The sequence below is a fragment of the Cyprinus carpio genome, chromosome B15 (genome assembly GCF_018340385.1).
Source record: "Cyprinus carpio isolate SPL01 chromosome B15, ASM1834038v1, whole genome shotgun sequence".
In the NCBI taxonomy this organism is placed as follows: Eukaryota; Metazoa; Chordata; class Actinopteri; order Cypriniformes; family Cyprinidae; genus Cyprinus; species Cyprinus carpio.
In genome coordinates this window covers 6,359,640-6,379,242 of record NC_056611.1, presented here as the reverse complement: position 1 = coordinate 6,379,242, position 19,603 = coordinate 6,359,640, and the positions used below count along the sequence as shown (strand labels likewise).

The window sequence follows — 19,603 nt, the reverse complement described above, 5'->3', positions numbered from 1 at the left end:
AGCGAGAGAAATAAGATGAGAGATGGTTTGGAGAAAGATCCAAGAGCTTTTTTGTTTGAGAGATGATGATCCTTCAACAATTAGATGGTTGCAGGGTTCAACAGGCTTAATCAATACGCTTATTTTGTATCCTTCATGCATGTACACCTCTGCATGCCATGTTGTCTTTTTGCAAATCTTGGGGCGGTGTGTACTTATAAATCTGTGTGGGCTTTTGAAAATAGACAAGGGAATTTTTATACACGATTGAATACATTCCAAGGAATGAGGAAGAAAGCATGTTATTCCAGTAAGCTTGACTTCGTGTTATTCTTTGAAGCATCATGAGAGGAGACAGTGGGATGTTCGCCAAATCGAGTTTCTTGTGTTCCATAAACATCGCTGTGGTCTTTTTCTCCCTCCGTGCATGTAGAGAACGTCACTCAGTCCATCGGGGCATGACGGGGAGCTTGTTATGCCACTGTGGAGGATGCAAATAAGATATTTAGCATTTAAAAAAAAGGAAGAGACCCTTTGTTAAATTGCTCCATACTGCAAAGGAGGAGGTGGTTCATTAAATTAGTATTGTCTAAGCATAACCAGTACTTTGGTAATCCTTCTATCCATTTACCTAAACTGTGTATCACCTGCCTTTAAATCTGTTGGCAACTCTTTAATCCACTAATCTAATGGAACATTGTAGGACCCTCTCAACCAGTGGCAAGTGTTAAGAGAATAGAGCTTCCATTACACATAAAAGAGGAAGAAAATTGTTACAACTAATCAGACAAAAGATAATCAGTAATTGCAGTTTAGAGCTGGGTTAATGTTTTGTAATTAGCAATTAGCATAGACTAGGGGTTGGTGGAACTGTGTTTGATTTGATTATTTCCAGGGCTGTTGTAATTAGACCCAGACAATGTGGACACATTCCCAGTGTTTTAGGTTGGATTAGCTGAAACGAAGAGCCAAGACCCAGACTGGATCCAGGACAAAGTTAAATGTTCCATTAGTTACATTAATTTCCAGAGGATTGGAAAACTTTGTTGTACCAAGTTTGACGCAAATTTTCAATGTTAAATAATGCTGTACGGAGTCACAAAATCACAATCAAATCAGGTATTGATGCTTAAATCTCCAGTGTGTACTGCCATAACCACAATACCATCATTGCTACATTTCCTACTAGAACTCGTTATTACAACTTGTAAACTCAATTTTTTTAGAGCTCCAACTTGTACCGCTTGACCGCTGTAACGTCATGTAGAAATATTTAAAATTTTATATTTTATTTTAATAAATAACTATTGCTAATGTCTTAAAGATGCAGTGTGTAATTTTTAGCGGCATCTAGCGGTAAGGTTGCGAATTGCAACCAACGGCTTAGTCCCCCACTCACCCCTCCCTTTAGGGAAGGTACGGTGGCCCACACAGATAAAGATGTCATCGGTAAAGAAAGCAGAGAGCAATGAGATTTCTTTACAAAGGTAAATCAAAAAATTATATTTACTTAATTATTCAATAAATCAGTGTTATTGCGAATGTACTTGACAATGTACTTGTTCATCATTGTGTCAGTGTTTTATTCGCAAGAACAACAAAGTGATGAAACGCGCTCTGTAGCAGGCAGTTTGTCCGTTTAGGGCTACTGTAGAAACATGGTGGCGACTTCTATGTAAGGGGACCTGCGGTGTATGTAGATAGAAATTGCTCAATCTAAGGTAATAAAAACATAACGGTTCATTAAGAAAGGTCTTTATACACCTCTGAAAACATAGTTATGTATATTACAGTATATTGCATTTCTGTAAATAGATCGTTGTAAATATTACACATTGCACCTTTAATAATGCAAGAAAAATGTAAAAATTATAGATATTCAATACAGTTTAATGTAGCCAATACTGAGTTGAGTAAAATCTTATGTCCTGCTAAATAAACGGTAAGCTTATTAATAAGGTGTTTGCATAACAAATGTATAGTGGTTTGTCTATTGATTACTTAAATTGCATTAATTTTGGTTTTAATAGTGTTGCCATAGAAATTCAAAATTCTGAGTCTGAAGATGTAAACGGCTCCAAGTAGAAAATCCCAAATTATCATCTAGGAATTACAACATGGCATAAATCGCAATTTCTGCAACACTAGTGGCACCAACTGGAACTACAGTCTGCAAAGTTTGTTTGACTATCCATCTGTTAACATGACCAGTGGCATACGTTTGGGCCAGGACTACCCGTTTATCTAAGCACTAAAAAGCTGGCCAAGTTTTTGAAACTTTTCTTTTGTGATTTCATTTGGTGGTACTAGTGGTGCCAAAATGACACCCTGCAAATTAAATTAATATACATTGCAACCAGGTAAAAGTACTCACTAAATATTTTATTACAGCACAATTTTGAGCATTCACACTGACAGTGATTTGTAGCAACAAATCAGTTAGACGTCATTCATTTTCAAGTTAGAGCTGGAGGTTTAGGGTGACGTGAGCGATCGCTAATAAAGTTCCATGTAGAACTTTATGAAAAGTAACCATAATCATGAAGCTCACATCTGCTGCTTGATATGGTTAAATCCAAGAAGGAATACCTACTCGCAACGAAGAACACAGCAACTGGGCGACCACCAGAAGAGGTTTTATCAGTTTCTCTAGTTTCTATGTAACCTGAACGCTAACCCTTTACTTAGGTTTAAAAGTCCATCCATCCATCCATCCATCCATCTTCCGCCGCTTATCCAGGACCTGGTTAGTGGTGACAGCAGGCTAAGTAAGGATGTCGTCCTTTTTCCTGGCCACTTCCTGTAGCACATCCTGTGGGATCCCAAGGTGTTCCCTGGCCAGCCAAGAGATATAACCCCTCCAGCGTGTCCTGAGTCTTCCCCAGGGGTCTCTTCCCAGTTGGACATGCCTGGAACACCATCACCGGAAGATAATCTAGAGGAATGTGCTCTTCTTTAATTACTATTGAAGATTAAAGGAAGACCACTACATTGTCTGCATTCTACATTTTATCTATTAAGAAACTACAACTGAGAAATGGAGAGCAGCATTGGCACTCTCTGTCAGGATTAGACTTGTGCCGGTATTCGGTAATGCGATATATCGCGGTAATGAATATGCACAATATTGTTATCGTGGGCACTTCCAAATACCGAGAATAATTATATATTACAAATTATTCAGAATTTGAAATGCATTTTAAGAATACTTTTCCCATCAACTGGTCAAAATGCACAACACCGTTTGTATGCTGCTTTAAAGACCCGTGTGAACTCTGATGTAAACAAGCACGCACAAGAAGCACATGGAGGAACACGTGAGAGACACTGATGTAAGCACATTCACTCTCTGACAAACCGCAGAAACTGCAGCCCTTACCCTGGAAACACCATAAATAAAGCAGATGCTACTTTCTAAAACATAATTTTTTTTATATATTTCCATAATTTTTTTTCCATTTTAATCTAGGACTATAACATGTCCTAGATATTGTTTGAAAGTGTTTTGATTCTTTATTGTCCATTAACACTTTACATTAGGGCTTCATTAGTTAACAAACTGCCAATGAAAAATTCTTCTGAACATTCATTAATCTTAGGTATTCCAATATTTAATAACACATTGTTAAAATCGAAAGTTGCAACTGTGTTATTTAATGAGCTAACATGAGCTAAGACTTGTATTTTTTAACAAAGATTAGTAACTTCTGTAGCAAATGTAGCTATTGCTCATTGTGAATGTTGATGCATTAACTAAGGTTAACTAATGAGGTCTTATTGTAAAGTGATACCTATGGGTCTTTAAAGTTCTTTTGCACTTTAATCGGTGTAAAATTTTTAACTTTAAATATATTTTTTGTATTGCTTTATTGCATTTAAATGTTCAGTTATTTTTGTTATAAGAAAAAAAACTGTTATACTGTATTATGACCACTTTTTTTTAAAACTTAATTTCAATACCATGATAATACCGCATACCGTGGTAAAACATGATCAATTAATCGCAACATGAAAATTTGATACCGGCATATCCCTAGTCAGGATATGAGCTGAGGATGAGATTGCCGAGATGTTGAACATCTCAAGTGACACGTCCGTCAGGCCGTAGCCTAGTTTTCCTGTTCATCTTATTTGATTTCGCTAGAGCATTTGGAGCATTTACTGAACATCCGGAAGATCAAGAGAGAGCCGCAAAGGTTCATCGGTTTGTGTTTGCCGTCAGCTCTAGTAAGCAGATCTCAATGATGTTGGCTTTCCTAGCCAGTCCTCAAAATGTGTTTCAGAGTTGCTGAGTGATACTTTGTTTAGACTTGTCGGTTCTCGGTTGTGTTTGTGTCTGAGAGAGATAGAAAAGATTTAACAGCTGTTTATTCTCAGAACAGAACTGCCTGTTTGGAGTTATTGTTGGCTCAGTGCGTGTGTGTTTTTCTTGTCCTCTACGTGTTTGTTGATGTTTCCTCTGAAAGGCTGGCACTGGGGGTCCACGTCAGCAGAACAGATGACCGTTCATGCTCTTCTGGTGGGGCGGTCTGAAATGAGAGAGAAAGAAACAGAAAGAGGGAGGGGGATGTGGCCTTTTGTGTCTGATCTCTGTCTGTGCTTGTGCGTCAGTCTGATGTAAAAGTGTGGGTGTCTTTTTTTCCTTTCAAGCCCATCCCCCTTTTTTCCACACCTAGCCCATCCTTCATTTTCATTCATAGCTCATACATCCTTTTACCTTCCTATCTGTCTTATCTTTTTGCAGTTCATTCATTGATTCTTCCATTGATTCATTCCTTCATTTAGTTGTTTGTGTTTGTCCATTATATATAATGTGTGTAAGATACATAGGATGAATTACACAATGTGTGTGTGTGTGTGTGTGTGAAACTGGGAAAGACTGTCATGCACACCGCTGGAATCAATGCATCTACGACTCTCTAATCACCCTTGGTAGAAAATGCAGCCACAAACGGATGCGACATTAGCATCTTTCCACGCCCCGCCAAACCATATCGTAAATCAGAAATCGATCGTCTTACTCAGGAGGGTCTCTGATGTAGAATTGGATCAGATTCCTCCCACGTGTTTTGGCTCTGAGGTGACCTGACGCAGGGCCGTTAGTCTGAGTCATTAGTCATCAATTAGTCCGCTTGAGTCGTCTCCTAAAATGGGCTTCAAAGCCAGCACAGCACTCCACATCAAAGTGAAGAGCTAATAGTCCTCTATGCTCTTTGTAGTACTACAAGGCTTATTATAAGACGGGCTAATGATTTTAATAGGATGCATTATTGAGTAATGTTGTATATTTTTTTTTTTTAAATATTAGCATTAGTGGTTGACCGAAATGGTGTTTTAAAAGCTGATCCCAGTATCTAGAGAGCAGGGTGTTTGTATAGCCCAACCAGTGACACACGCTTGATGGTGTCGCCACAGACTGGATTAATAGTACACAGTTAAGCATACAGTTAAGGTCAATAAACCCTTTTCACATTTGTGGGGTTCACAGAAGCAGACATTGTCATTGGGTAAACTTCAATAGTGGTGAGCAGAAACAACAACAAAAATAGAGTTCCCAATTGACCCTTCCCAGGGTGAATGATTGACAGGCGATCTGACCAATCATAACACTGAATCTGCCATTTTTGTCCAACAATCAAACCAGACTGGATAGTGGATTAACATTGGTGGACTTGAACCTTCTGATGTTCATTCAGGTTTATTTCATGCTATAATTAGTATAGATGATCGCTTTATGTGCCTCTTTAATTGAGGCGCTACAGCAATCTGTCACAACACATTAAAGAGACACAATTTTTTTATTTTTTATTGTTTGAATAAATTGTATTCCTTAAAAAAAGACAAAATTTAAATCTGACACTTTTCATACCAAAAGTAACCTGCTCTGTCTTGTTTGCCAGCATGTTGTCAGTTTCCTCTTTGCTCCACGATGTATTTTCACTGCGTGAGAACATGATGTGTCGGACATAGCAAATGTAATCAAGGGGGGTGTGTCTTTGCCCATCAGTAAAATAAAAATATCCACAATAGTGTTTCTATTACTTTACAAAAAAGAAAAAATGTTGATTGATGATGTTGGTCAGAAATTTGCTGTCACTTCCTCAGCCATAACACTAGATAAAAAGTGAAGTTAAATAGGGTTGAGAACCGAGAACCAGATCTTATTCCGGAACCATGAGCAATTTCTACGTTTCGGTTCCGAAAACGGTTCTGGTGCGACAGGTGACCAAGCGCAGTGAACCACCTTACGCCGGTGTTCTGGCGATTCGGCGTTTCCCGTAAAGGATGTCACAAACCAAATAACAGAAACGCCACCCTGCCTCTTTAATTACTGAGCACATTGTTTCCAATGATGCTAGGGATGGGCGATATGGGCTTAAAAATGTATCACGATAATTTCTGATATTTATTGTGATAAAGATATCAATAACTATAATTTAGGGATTCCTGTTTTTTTTTGGAGAAAAGTAATATCTTTCCTATTTTTACCCAAAATAGGGTGTTGAGCAGTACACACGAGTGTTTAAATTATTGAGATGCACCTGTATATATATTTACTGCAGAATGTATATATATTAACTGTGGAAATGAAATCATAGTCTGTGTAAACGGTTTATTAATTTCATTGCATTTATGCCACCTCTTAAAGACTTTAAAAAAAGTAATTTAAAAGGTGTGAGCGAAGACGTAGTTTGCAATAATTTTAGTTTATTTATCAAAATTCTCATTTTTTGGCAGTGCAATTTATTACAAATATTTCCCCTTAAAATACTGAAAGAATTGCTGTCAGATCCATTAAATGAACTTAATTAAATTTGATGATTTCTGTCCCTGTTTGTTGTGCATGTCGTTGTGTTGGCATTACCTTGAAGTTAGCTCATTGCTACATTGCATTAATCTCTTATTTCCAAAACCCAATGAAATTCCTATATGGGACTGATTTGCATAACCCTCAAAACATAGTTCATGTCCAATGTAAAATTCAAGAGTTACTCAGACATTTCTGTTTTGAACCTATCACCAACCACATACACACTCATTTATACACAGAGACCCACTTTGACGCTGATTATAGAGCAGCGATGGCTTGTGCACGCCGTAATTACTTCCATCAAGCACTTGCTGTTTATGTGAGTTAGTCTGTTCATGGAATGAAAACAGCCGCGATCTGGTCGAGAAGGATGTGATCTAATACAAGAGTGACACATGATGTCGAAACAAGAAGCACTAAACCACCCCATGTTTGTGTGTTTATCTGACATCCTTGGTGTATGTCGGCGATATGATGTTTAAAAACAATCTTGACTGTAATCGAATGCTGTGTAGATCAGTTTCCTGATGCTCAGGTGGATTGCGAGGGTCCTCAGCTAATGGAAATATTAGGACAGGGCTCTCCTGGCTCTGGCTAGATTAATAAGGTTTGTTTATGGTCAGGTTGAGCAGAGCAGGTCAGTGTGTTCTTCCATTATGCTACATCCAGGTGCTTAGGCCCAATTTTATCTTTTCATTGTGTTTCTCTGGCATAGCTTGTACAAATAATAGTGCTGCAGTTTCCATGAAAGACAACATGAGAGAAATTTGTGGAAAATGTGACTTGAATACTAGTGATCTAAATGTTAAGACAGAATGGTCATTTGTAATTCTGCTGCTGTCTGACTATCAAAAAACACAGAGGAAAAATGCTATATTATAAATGAGAGATTTGTAAAACCATTACATTAACAAATAAAAATCTATGACTTGGCCATGATCAGTTAACATATAAAATAAAGCAGAGAACATAATATCCCACTAAATAAAACATAATATGTTGTCTTTGTTGTAATAAAGTACTTTTTTTTCTTTCTTTTTTTTAATGAAAATTGAGTGTTTACTGTTTTGCATTATTACACAATTTTTCCTATTGAATTCTGTAAAGCTGCTTTGACACAATCGGTATTGTTAAAAGCACTATATGAATAAAGGTGACCTGACTTGACAACATTTTTTTAATATTATGTATATTTTATTTATTTAAAATAAGTAAAACACTGTCATCAGTATATCAATGACATTTTTGTTATTGACCAATATCTGGTTTTTTTTTTTTCTTTTTTAATATATTGGCCATGCCCTATGTTAAATTATTTATCCACTGATATAAGATAAAAATTGTTTTAGAAAATTCTGTCATCATTTACTCACCCTTCACTTGTTTCAAACCTGTAAAATGCCTTTATGTTCAACATAAAAGAAGAGATTTTAAACATTAAGCAAACAGTTGAGAATTTATAAATTTTGGGTGAACTATCCCTTTAAAAGGGCTAGTGATAAATAATTGCTAAGATTTAACCCTTTAAAAAAGCATTCCCTTTAAGAGTCCATGTTGCTGTGTGGGGCATGTAAGAATTTTTTAATTCTTATATAAAATTAAAAAAAAAGGTTGTTTTCTTTTTTTTTTATTAATTTTATTTATTTTAAATATTTTTTTTTATTTCATTTTATTTATTTATTAATTTATGTATTTTTTGCTCACAGAACAGTGTGATTATGGTGTATATATTAGCAGTAGTTAACTTGATCATGTCAGCCAAACCTTGACGCCTTATTCTGTAGTTGTAGTGCAGAGGACTTTTACCTTTTACCTGTGACTGAAGGATCTAGTTTGGAAAGGTGGAGCTACTGTAGAAACCTTTGCACTAAAGAGAGGGAAGAGGATGACAAACAAATACAAACCCACACACACATTCCTATTCTTCATGGAGGACTGTTATTTTCTCTGTTGCTTTGCCCTTTTACCATGAGTGAAGGAACTACACCTGCACAGCAGGACGGAGGTCTGTGTTTACTTGTGTCCTTTTGCCTTTATTTGTGTGTGTGTTTGCTGTCCTTTGCATCATCCAGGTCTAACAAGCTCTGCGAGTTTTTTCTGAAAGTGAAAGTGTCAGATTGCAAAGCAATGCATGAAAGAGCTGATCTGTAACAGGCTTTGCTGAGTCGCAGTTTTTTCCTGTACAGACACTCCAGTACTAAAACTTCCACCGACTCTGCCGTTTTATCAACTGCTATGCAGACACATTCAGCTCAGTGTGTTTCTTTACCCAGCTAAGTAAATGTCAGGAATTATTCGCACTGACATGCTAAATATGCTTATCAATGTTGGGGCAAAAACTAAAACTCCTTTGATGTGAATGTGAACTGCACACAGCAGTAAATATGACCCAAAAATAACAGGTTTTCTGACCTGGTTTGTATTTAAAGTTCACTCCAAACATTTTCTTTCATCATCACTGTTATTTCAACCCTCTACAGACACCTTGGCAATTGAATCGCCATTGGCTAGTAAAGTTTTTAGTTTACTCGCCAGACTGCCATATATATATGTGTGTGTGTGTGTGTGTTGTGTGTGTATGTATGTATATACTGTATAGTAAAGGCACAGTTTTTTAAATATCTGAAAGTACACTCTTAACATCAGTCAGTCAAGCATTATAATAATCATAAAAGTATTTAATAATAGAACTTAAGTAATTAGAATTACAACTTTATAACCATGTTTACTCGCAATGTAGAGGGTTGTATTTACTCACACTGGTCAATGAGTGTCCGAGATAATGAAAAGGAAAAATTTAGTTCAAGGTTCTTAGAAATACAACCTTTGTATTAATGTTGGTTCAGTATGGTTTTGAAAAATCACAATTTCAGTGATCATATGAAGGTTATACCACGTCATTTTTTTTTTTTTTTTTCAATTAAAAATTGCTAACATTTTCCTTATACCTTATAATTCCGAAATCCTCTCTGAATGATTTAATGTATGTGTGTGTATGTATGTGTATATATATTTAATAAAACAAGTTCTGTTTCACTCTGAAATATGCATCACATTACTAAAGTAAAAACGTGATTTAGGGAGCAATGCACTTTAGATGACATGCTCTGCTTTAAATCAATTTCTATTGTATAAAGCGCTATAGAAATAAATGCGTCATGACATGGTGTGTGTTTGACTTTTTTATATTTATTGTTCATAATGTTTCCTCTACAGGTCCTGCTCAGGTTCCCATGATGTCCCCAAACGGTTCAGTGCCTCAAATCTATGTGCCTCCTGGATACGTTCAACAGGTGAGTCATTACAGAACTAGTTTTATATTGTTTTTATGGGAGTCGTTATTTTTGTTTGGTGAAAAGGATGCAATTTTCAGTCTAATTTACATTGGCCCTTTTTCAAACCATTTAAGCGTCCTCTCTAGCAGTGTTTTCTGGCATCATAGGCACTGTCAAAGTGAAGGCTGTTGCTGACATTAGTCTGCAAAATGATGCTGCCTTAGGACACATTCCTGCCTTTAAAAGAGCTAGAACTGGAACAGATCAAACAAAACAATTTCTAAAATGCTGTACATTTCAACAAGATATCAAAATCTTTAACTCAAATCAGGCTAAAAGAATGGTATGTGCGGTATGTCTTGTGTAATTTTCTCTCTGTCTTTTGATTTAGATCATTGAGGAGAATGGAGTAAGGCGGGTGTTGGTCTTACCTCAGACGGAATTTCACCCGGGGGGCCATTCCCCGCTTCACCACCCGCCCCCTCCGCCGCCCCACGCCCACCTGCAGGCCTTCATCCCCCACCCACATATCATGCACCCTCCTCCTCACCTGTACTCAGGCATGGCTGGAGGAACCGGAGATATGAACCCACAGTACATCTCCCAGTACCATCCGGCACACACGACCATCTACTCAGAGCAGGCACACACAAAAAACACACACACACACACACACACACACACACACACACACACACACTTTTGCCTCACCAAGAGTGAGGATGGCATGCTGCGCCACTGCTGATTCTTCAAGGAAAAAATATAGGCCTAGGATAGGTTATGGATTCAAAGCTGAAAGACTGAAAGCTATGAAATATGTTGCCAGTAAATACTGAACACAACAAGAACAAATTCCTTAGGGAGCACTTACCTTTACCATAGGCTCGACTCACTTTACTAATATTTTTATGTTATACAAAATGTTATTCAAAACACAAATTTTACATAAAAATTAACTAATAAATATATCTAGTAATAAATATATTAAAATTTAATTACTAAGAGTTAATTATATAATAATTTAATATCAGTCATTTAACGTGTGTGAATATTAATAATACTGTTCATGTTAATATTAATACATAATAAAGTAAATTAAGTCAATGGCATTTAGTTTGTTTTTATAAAATATTGAGGTTAAGTTTTTGAGTTAAATATTAGAGTATTTAATAATGAAGCTTTTCACGTAAACAGTCAGTAATAAAGAGAAAATAAAAATAAGAACAATGACAATATTTTTGTTTTATTAATATTAATGGCATAATTGGTGTTGTTAGTGTTGATTGGAACTAAAACTACTATAGCTAAAATAATATTTAAATCTTAGATGAAAAACAAAAATTTGAAATGTTCCCTTGTCAACTAAGTAAATAATTTTAAAGCACTAAAATTACTAAAACCTAAACTGAAATAAAAATAAATGAAAGCTAAATAACAATGTTTAAAATAAATAAATACAATTTTACTAAAAATGTAAAAATTTAAGCAAATTAAAAAATATTAATAAATGCTCCAACAGGGTATAAATAACACCAAAATAGCACTGTACATAACAGACTATCATAAATTGCTATTGTTTTTACTTAATTATACTACCTACAGACCCTAATTCCCAATTTTTTTTTGCATTTCATCTTTGTACAGCTTTATATATATATATATCATATATATATATATATATATATATATATATATATATATATATATATATATATATATATATAAAAAAATGCTAAAGTGTTTATAAATTTATCCAAATGTATCCAAAGGCATACACTTTGCACAAATTGGCAGTATTATTATCACCTGTGTATCATTTTTCAATAATTCAACTATCCGTTTTACATTATTCCTTGCATTTCTCTCTGTTTTCCAATTTCCTCAGATACTCACCCTCCACATGGACGTGCGGCATTTGCTCACAGAGATGAAAGGGCTAGCAAAACCTACGAGCGCCTGCAGAAGAAACTGAAGGAGAGGCAGGGGACGGGTGGAGGGGGAGGTGGAGGCATGGCCCTCTCCAAAGACAGTCCGCCTCCATCCCCACAGAAGAGCCGCGGGACGCCGCCGTCAGGAGGAGATCTCCAGAACGGACTGGGGGGTAAGGGCGCAGAGGAGCAAGCACAGCCCAGCACTGCTGTCACAGCCCTGGGCAAAAGTCCAGAGAGAGGGAAGGAGACAGAATCTGGAGGTAGAATAAATTAGGGTTCCTAGAGCCATTAGAGTTAAGTATTAAGCCACAGGATGCTGTGTTACAGTGTTTTTACCACAGTTAAGAGGTGTGAAGCAGAGTGCCTAAAATCTGTGTGAAAAAATGTAACACGCTGTCTCTTGTGTCTTATTGCTTTCGTAGAATAGTAGAATCAGCAATATGAGACACCAGTGGCAAAGAAATAATTACATTTATTTATCATGATTTAATAAGAGTTTTGTTTTGTTTGTTTTAGTGCTGTCAAACGATTAATCGCATACAAAATAAATGTTTTTGTTTACATAATATATGTATGTGTGCTGTTTATTATGTATATATAAATACACACACAGGCATGTATATATTTCAGAAAAATTTTTATATATTAAATTTATTTATACTATAAATTATCAATATAAATATAGACATGTAAGTACATGTAAATTTTTTCAAAAAATATATATAAATATGTGTGTGTATTTATATATACATAATAAATATATACAGGACACACATATTATGCAAACAAAAACTTTTATTTTGTATGTGATTAATGTTTTGACAGCACTAGTTTGTTTCATTTTGTTTTTTTGTTTAGATTTTTAGTTTTCTTTTTTACTTGTTTTATTTGACCTTTTTGTTACAAATGATATAATCAATAAAATAATTAAGTAAAAAGAGTGATGTACTGAAAGTTAAACAATATCAGTTGACATGGTCACTGTCCACTTATTTGCTTACATTTTATTAGATAATACTAATCAAATACTACTACTTTCTTTTACTTTACATCAGTTTAAATCCAACACTGTGTATTTTAAGGATTAAATGAAAAAGTTTTTAAGTATTGTCTCAGACCTTTCAACCACACTACAGTCTATTAGACTGATTGTGAGGTATAATTTATAGATATATAGTCATGTTGCATTAATAGGTTTGCATAAATCAGCTATTTAGTATCAACTAGTATCACATTTTAGCATGAAAACAGCTTTACAAATTAGATTTTAATGATAATCTTCTAACACATATAATTAAAAGATAAACTTGCTTAAAAATGATCAGGGAATTTAATATTTACTATTTATCTCTCTCTCAATTAATAACCAGAGTTATGCGTGCGATCGCTGATGGTGATATATTAGGAAATAGCTATTAGCATTAACAGACATCAATGTCCCATTAAGTCTTTTTCCTAGGATGATTATATCTCAGGTTCCAGGTAGAAGTCCATCCAGAAGCCCACTGGAAGATTTAACGGGGCTCCAGGGATATGCCCTCTCTCCGGCCCGCTGTAAACAGGCCCAAGCAGCTCCTCTCTGGTCTCATTAGCTCCTTCAGCTTTAGGCTGGTGCAGATAACATTAGCTGTAATTACCTCTGCACTGTCTCAGTCATTTATCAGCGCTAACCAAGTCCAGCCTGGAGGAACTATACGCTGGCTAAACTTAGCTGATGTATCTATTAATCCATTCATGGAAAATAAATGCCTTTTATGTGATTAAAGAGGCAGGCTTGAATGTGAAGCCTTGGCCTTTTTATGAAACAATTGATAAAGAAGTCATCTTATCTAGATATTGTTTTTTTTTTTAATGTAGAACTGGATGAAGAAGCTAAAGCTCTCCAGGAACGATTAAACTCCATCTGCAAGCCAGTGGTAAGCAGAACTTTATTTTAATGTTCCTTTGTTAATATTTATGTGCATATTTTGTGTTTGGATTTTCCTTTAATGTTAACTTTTAGTTTTCTTAAGCATTTTTAGCAGTTACCTGGTATTTTAATAATTTACTTTTATTCAGAAAGGAAGAGTTAAAATGATTAAAAGTGACATGTATAAGTTCAGTATTTCTGTTTCAAACTAAAGGCTGATTTATACTTCTGCGTAGGACATACGCCGTAGCCTCTATGCTGTAGGCTGTGCGTCGGTTTTCATTTTTACTTCTGCATCGTTGTCCGCATCGACGTACAGTACACATGCAAACCGTCTGCAGTGTCCACGGGCATGTTGCTTGTGTTACCCACAGTACCAAGACAAAAGCCGAAGCAGCTTGTCTGTGAAGCATCAGCCGTGACTGCGGCAAATAAATATCAAAGAACAGATAATTTATTTAAAACTACAAAAAAAGAGACGACAACGGAACAGCAGAAGATGTTTGTTTTATTTTAAATAAGAAGGTGTAACATTAAAATATATTAAATTGCAAAAACACACACACAAAACTCAAATACATATGGAGGGGGGGTACAAGCAGACCAATCACAGCCCTTGCGGTCCGCGTAGATTTGAAGTGCTGTGAAATTTTTGGAGAGGTGCACCTACGGCGTAGTTTCGACGCAGAAGTATAAATCAGCCTTAATGCTTTTTTTTAACTTTCTATTCTTCAAAGGATCCTAAAAAAACATAGCACAGTTTAAATATTTAGAAAACAGGCTTGTTTTTAACTTTCATGATAATAACAGTTGCTTCTTGAGCAGCAAATCGGCATGTTAGAATGATTTTGAGAATCATGTGACACTGAAGACTGGAGTAATGATACTGAAAATTCACCTTTGCCATCACAGGTGTAAATTACAATTAGCAATGCTTCATTTATTCTACAGTTTATTCTAAATATTAAAACAGGAGACGTCATTTTAAATGAACACATTTCAATAATATTTCACAATATTACTGTTTTTATTTTTTATGAAATAAAAGCATCCTTACTGAGTTAAATATTAGGAACAGCCGTTTTTGGACTATACACTGAACAAAATTATAAACGCAGCACTTTTGATTTTGCCCCCATTTTTCATTAACTGAACTCAAAGATCTAAGACGTTTTCTATGTACACAAAAGGCCTATTTCTCTCAAATATTGTTCACAAATCTGTCTAAATCTGTAAGTGAGCACTTCTCCTTTGCCGAGATAATCCATCCATCTCACAGGTGTGGCATATCTAGATGTTGATTAGACAGCATGATTATTGCACAGGTGTGCCTTAGGCTGGCCACAATAAAAGGCCACTCTTTGATGAGCAGGCGAACCACAGAAGATTGACAGATTTATCCAGAGATGAAGCAGTCCACATGTTACCTTTCAAGCCTGATGAAGTTGAAATGCATTTTTCTGCTTGCTTACAGTCTAACCATGGTTTGAGATAATTTCGAAATAGGTAATGGCTAATTACTTGACTTGCAAACTTTGTGGTGGAAAAGCAAAATAATGTTATTTATTGGGAACACTTATTTTACACTATTTATTGAACATAATTCCCTCAAAATGTTTGAAAATGGATCCACTGACGGGGCTTGATATTTTGAAAGGGTGGACAATCTCACACTGGCCAAATATTGGTATATCAATCAGCCTGCCTGGTCAATGCATTAGTCTATCACTGGCATAATCGTCATGTTATGGCATACTGTTCTTCTTAGTGGGCTATTTGAGAGGCCTTTATGCTACATTTGACACCACTCTCTCTGAGAAACCACCTTCTGAAGAACTGTATGGCCTCTTGCTGCGTCAACAGTTTTCTTAATGACAGTCATTTCCACGGTCTCAAAAACTCTACATCCATGCATGATTACAGTCCCCACAAGAAGACAGTAATGGCTCTCCGTAATGGGTCATTAATGCTGCATTTGATTTGATTCATAGAGGAAGCTAAATGGCTGTCTTGTCTGGTGTGCTGGGATCTGGTTTATTGGTGTTTTCATGAAACAGTGACTTCAGCTTTGGCGAAACAGCCCTGTCCATTTCACTATAATTATGATTACTGATCCTTTTTCATTACACATTCAAGATTATGATTTTTTTTTTATTTTTTTTTTCATTTTAGTGGTCCATGAGATATGAATAAATTATAGGGGCACTACAAATACATTTTAAAAAGGCCAGTTAAGCATGCTGTTCTAAATAATTTTCACAAAATACAGTACAGTACACAAGCTCTTTAACACCATTGGCATGCAAGAATTTAGAAAAGAGGTTCATTTTATTTCATTGTTTCCAGGTCATATCCCTCCAAAAATCTATTATTTGTTTAAAAAAATGTGAAATTAAATAAATACTTTAATTAATGAATTTATTTATTTATATTTTATTTATATATATATATATATATATATATATATATATATATATATATATATATATATATATATATATATATATATAAATATAAATATAAATTGACTGAAATTGTAAAATTAATGTCTTTGGACTTTGACTTCCATCTTTTATTCAATTCTGTTGACGTCTTTTGGGAGAAACAATTGCAAAAACCAAATATCTTGCCAATAACTTTAGTGAGGCTTAGTCTGAAGATTGTTAGACAAATTTGGTGGATAAGGAATAAAATGATTATGAGAAAAAGTGGAAAAGAGTAACTCTGTGAAGAATTAATAAATTAAGACCACCACAAATCAATTGAAAAGGTCTACAAGAGTTAGTTTTGCATAATGACCATTTTTTCCTGAATTTATGAGGTAAGTATTAGGCAAATGCATTTCATGTTAATTTTCGCAAAGTATGCTAACCTTGCAGCTCATAGAACATTACCTACTATATTTATTGTCACATATTTTGCCTGCTCAGAATGATAAGTCAAACTTATTGGTCAGATTTATGTAGTTCAGTTGCATCAGTAACCGAAAGATTATTTTCACAACTCTGCAGTGAGAAAAGTTGTTGTGAAAAGTTTAGAGGGAGAGAATCATGCCCCATGGTGCACATAGATAGGTTCTTTTTAAGTCAGTTTTGGCCTAGTAATCTGTGCAATCTTGAGCTATTCTGAAAACCCGAAAGGTACATAGTCATGCATCCATAACTAAAGAAGACACTTGTTTCTCGACTGGAATAAAGCTAAAAATATTCCTTCTTGCATAACAGGAGTTCTCTTTTGTTCCGGAGGGGAAGTGCCGCATGTGATTAAAATAAACTAAAGTGACTCTTTCCAGGCAAAACAAGCAGACTTTGTATTTCCCAAACATGTGCGTGTAGCTAAATATATAGCCAATTAGCCCCTGGGAGCAACTTACCTCTGAAAGTAGTTAAACACAACAAAATGGATTTCACTGAATCAGACAAAATTGAGTTTGAATCAATCATGCATCTTGTAACATCAGTTTTCACTCATTTAAAACTTTTTCTTTTGTCTGCATATACAGTCCCTTGGCTGTCCTTGTGCGTCACATTCACTCATCCGTCTGTCTGGGGACATGACCTAAAATCAGGCAAATTATAAAGGTCTTCTTTGAGATAGACTAATTGCACAGACAATCCATTGACAAGTCAATTAAGAAAATAATTGTTGTTTTGCTCTTCCTTTTTGCTATATTTACCAGAGGAGACCAGAAAGCCAATCTATGCAAGTTTGCAGGCACAGTTGCAGGGAATGTTACCGATATTTTCTTTAATTTGCCATGATGGATCCTGACATCAATCTTTTATTCAGCTCTTGAATTTGTAATGTGTAATGCTGACATAAACCAAAAACCCAGCCAATAACTTTTATGACAGATTATGAGACTCATCTGGTGAACCAAATATGATAAATGTGGAAAAATAGATATTCCATCTTTTTTGAATATTGTTGAACTTCTTTAAAAATCTGTAGTCCATAGGGTATTCATAAATTATTAGCGCTACAAATCAAATTGAACAAAAGTTAGTTTTGCATAATTACAAAGACTTTTATGCAAGTTTGCAGATACAAATGTAAAGAATTCTACCGATGTTTGCTTTGTGTAAAAAAATTAAATCTGTCGCTTTTCAGAATGCAACAACTTCGGGCATTTGCGAGTACAAATTTGCCTAAAAAAGGATTCAGGCGATGCTCCGTCCACACGGAGACGCGTTTCGCTATATATGCATGAATTTTGTATCGTATATGAGTTTCGTACACACATATCCGGCGTTTTGGGAGAGTGAAACTGATATTTTTTTAAACCGGGTCCCAGAGTGGATAAATTTGAAAATGCCGCCCTTGCGTTTTGACAACGAATCCATATATTTTCTGAAACGATGATGTCATCAACCCACATCTCGCCCCTAGTCAGACACCGCAGCAACAGCAACAAAAACAAGAACGAACACTGAACGATTGTCTTTTTTTATTAACTAACATTAACACTGATTAATAAATGTATTGTTCCATGTTCTTTGTATACTACGCGCAAGGTTTATGCGCATAGTCCAAGTCTTCTCCATTTTTAGTGTATCTTTGTGCTGGTTTAGCATGTATACTACATCGTTTTGTGTCAGTTTTTTGGTTTCGTGTGGACGCAGATATTTCTTGAGACGAGGAAAAAAAAAGATCGGATAGGGAAAGCTCTGGCTTCGTGTGGACGTAGCCTTAGTGATGCACAAATGGTGCTATATTTTTTGATGATGTTAGAGATTTTCAAATAATTTATCTTATGGGTCAATGTCGGACTTCTATCAGCTGAATTTGGGCTGTTAATACATACTAATTTCCTATGTTTTTTACATTTAGATTCACTTTGTTTTAACTTGCAATAGAAAATTTTATCTCTAAAACACTAGAAATGTCCAAATTTAAATGTAACCTCAAATCCAAATAATGTTATTGAGGTCTATATAAAATAATACAAATAGTATCGGCAGGAATTTTGGTATCGGTGCACCCCTAAACTTTTTGTGAGAGTCGTTTTTCTAATCAACTGATCATTTAAAATCTGTCTGACAACTTTTAATCCAGTAGAAGTTTAATTTGAAACTAGCTCAGTATAATATTTTGAATAGGCGAACTGAAAGGTTTGCATTAGATGTAGTGCTGCATGTAAAAACTATTGCATCATCAGGTGACAGACATCCAGGCCAGAGGGGTCAGTTTGAGTTGGGTGGCCCCATCAAGGACAGAAGGTGACGATGAGCCCAAAGAGGGAGAAGAAGACCCTGCGGAGCCTAGCTTCACGTATGAGGTCTCCGTCTCGTACAGTGGCAAGGACGGGAAGTACAAGAGCGCCTACAGGTGAGATGACGCTCCATGTCCTGCTGCGGAGGAGGTCTGAGCAGGATGTGGAGAAGGTGTGGGTGCAGTTGAGGAACTTGCTGTTGTTTTATGTGGTTTGCTGTGGGTTTTCTAAAGTCATTGATGGCTGAAGTTCAACAGCAGTTAACTTGACATGCAGCTCTTTTAAGTTCACAATAGTAGATGAATACTGAAGAGTTGTTGTTTACATTTTGCGAAAAATGTTACTAATATTTTCTTTCTTTTGCTTGTGTCAGTGATGTGGAACTAAGTGCAACCTTACAAGACTTGAGACCAGCAACAGACTACCATGTCAGGTTTGTGTCTGTTTCGACTTTTAAATACACAAGACATTATTAGAATTTGTTTT

At 35.6% G+C, this 19,603-nt stretch overlaps 1 protein-coding gene across 5 annotated transcripts in view; it reads left to right on the top strand.

Moving 5' to 3' along the window:
- The window catches only part of LOC109051845 (fibronectin type-III domain-containing protein 3a-like), a 78,747-nt gene that overhangs the window by 39,589 nt on the left and 19,555 nt on the right, over positions 1-19,603 (top strand). For 3 of the 5 annotated variants that reach the window (XM_042739010.1, XM_042739013.1, XM_042739011.1), the window contains 6 exons: positions 10,007-10,083; positions 10,457-10,708; positions 11,950-12,256; positions 13,854-13,912; positions 19,064-19,233; positions 19,491-19,550. In XM_042739010.1, the coding sequence (XP_042594944.1) occupies positions 10,007-10,083; positions 10,457-10,708; positions 11,950-12,256; positions 13,854-13,912; positions 19,064-19,233; positions 19,491-19,550 (925 nt within the window). Of the gene's footprint in view, positions 1-8,618; positions 8,796-10,006; positions 10,084-10,456; positions 10,709-11,949; positions 12,257-13,853; positions 13,913-19,063; positions 19,234-19,490; positions 19,551-19,603 lie in introns of those variants that run through there. The other 2 variants (XM_042739014.1, XM_042739012.1) reach the window with 2 other exon arrangements.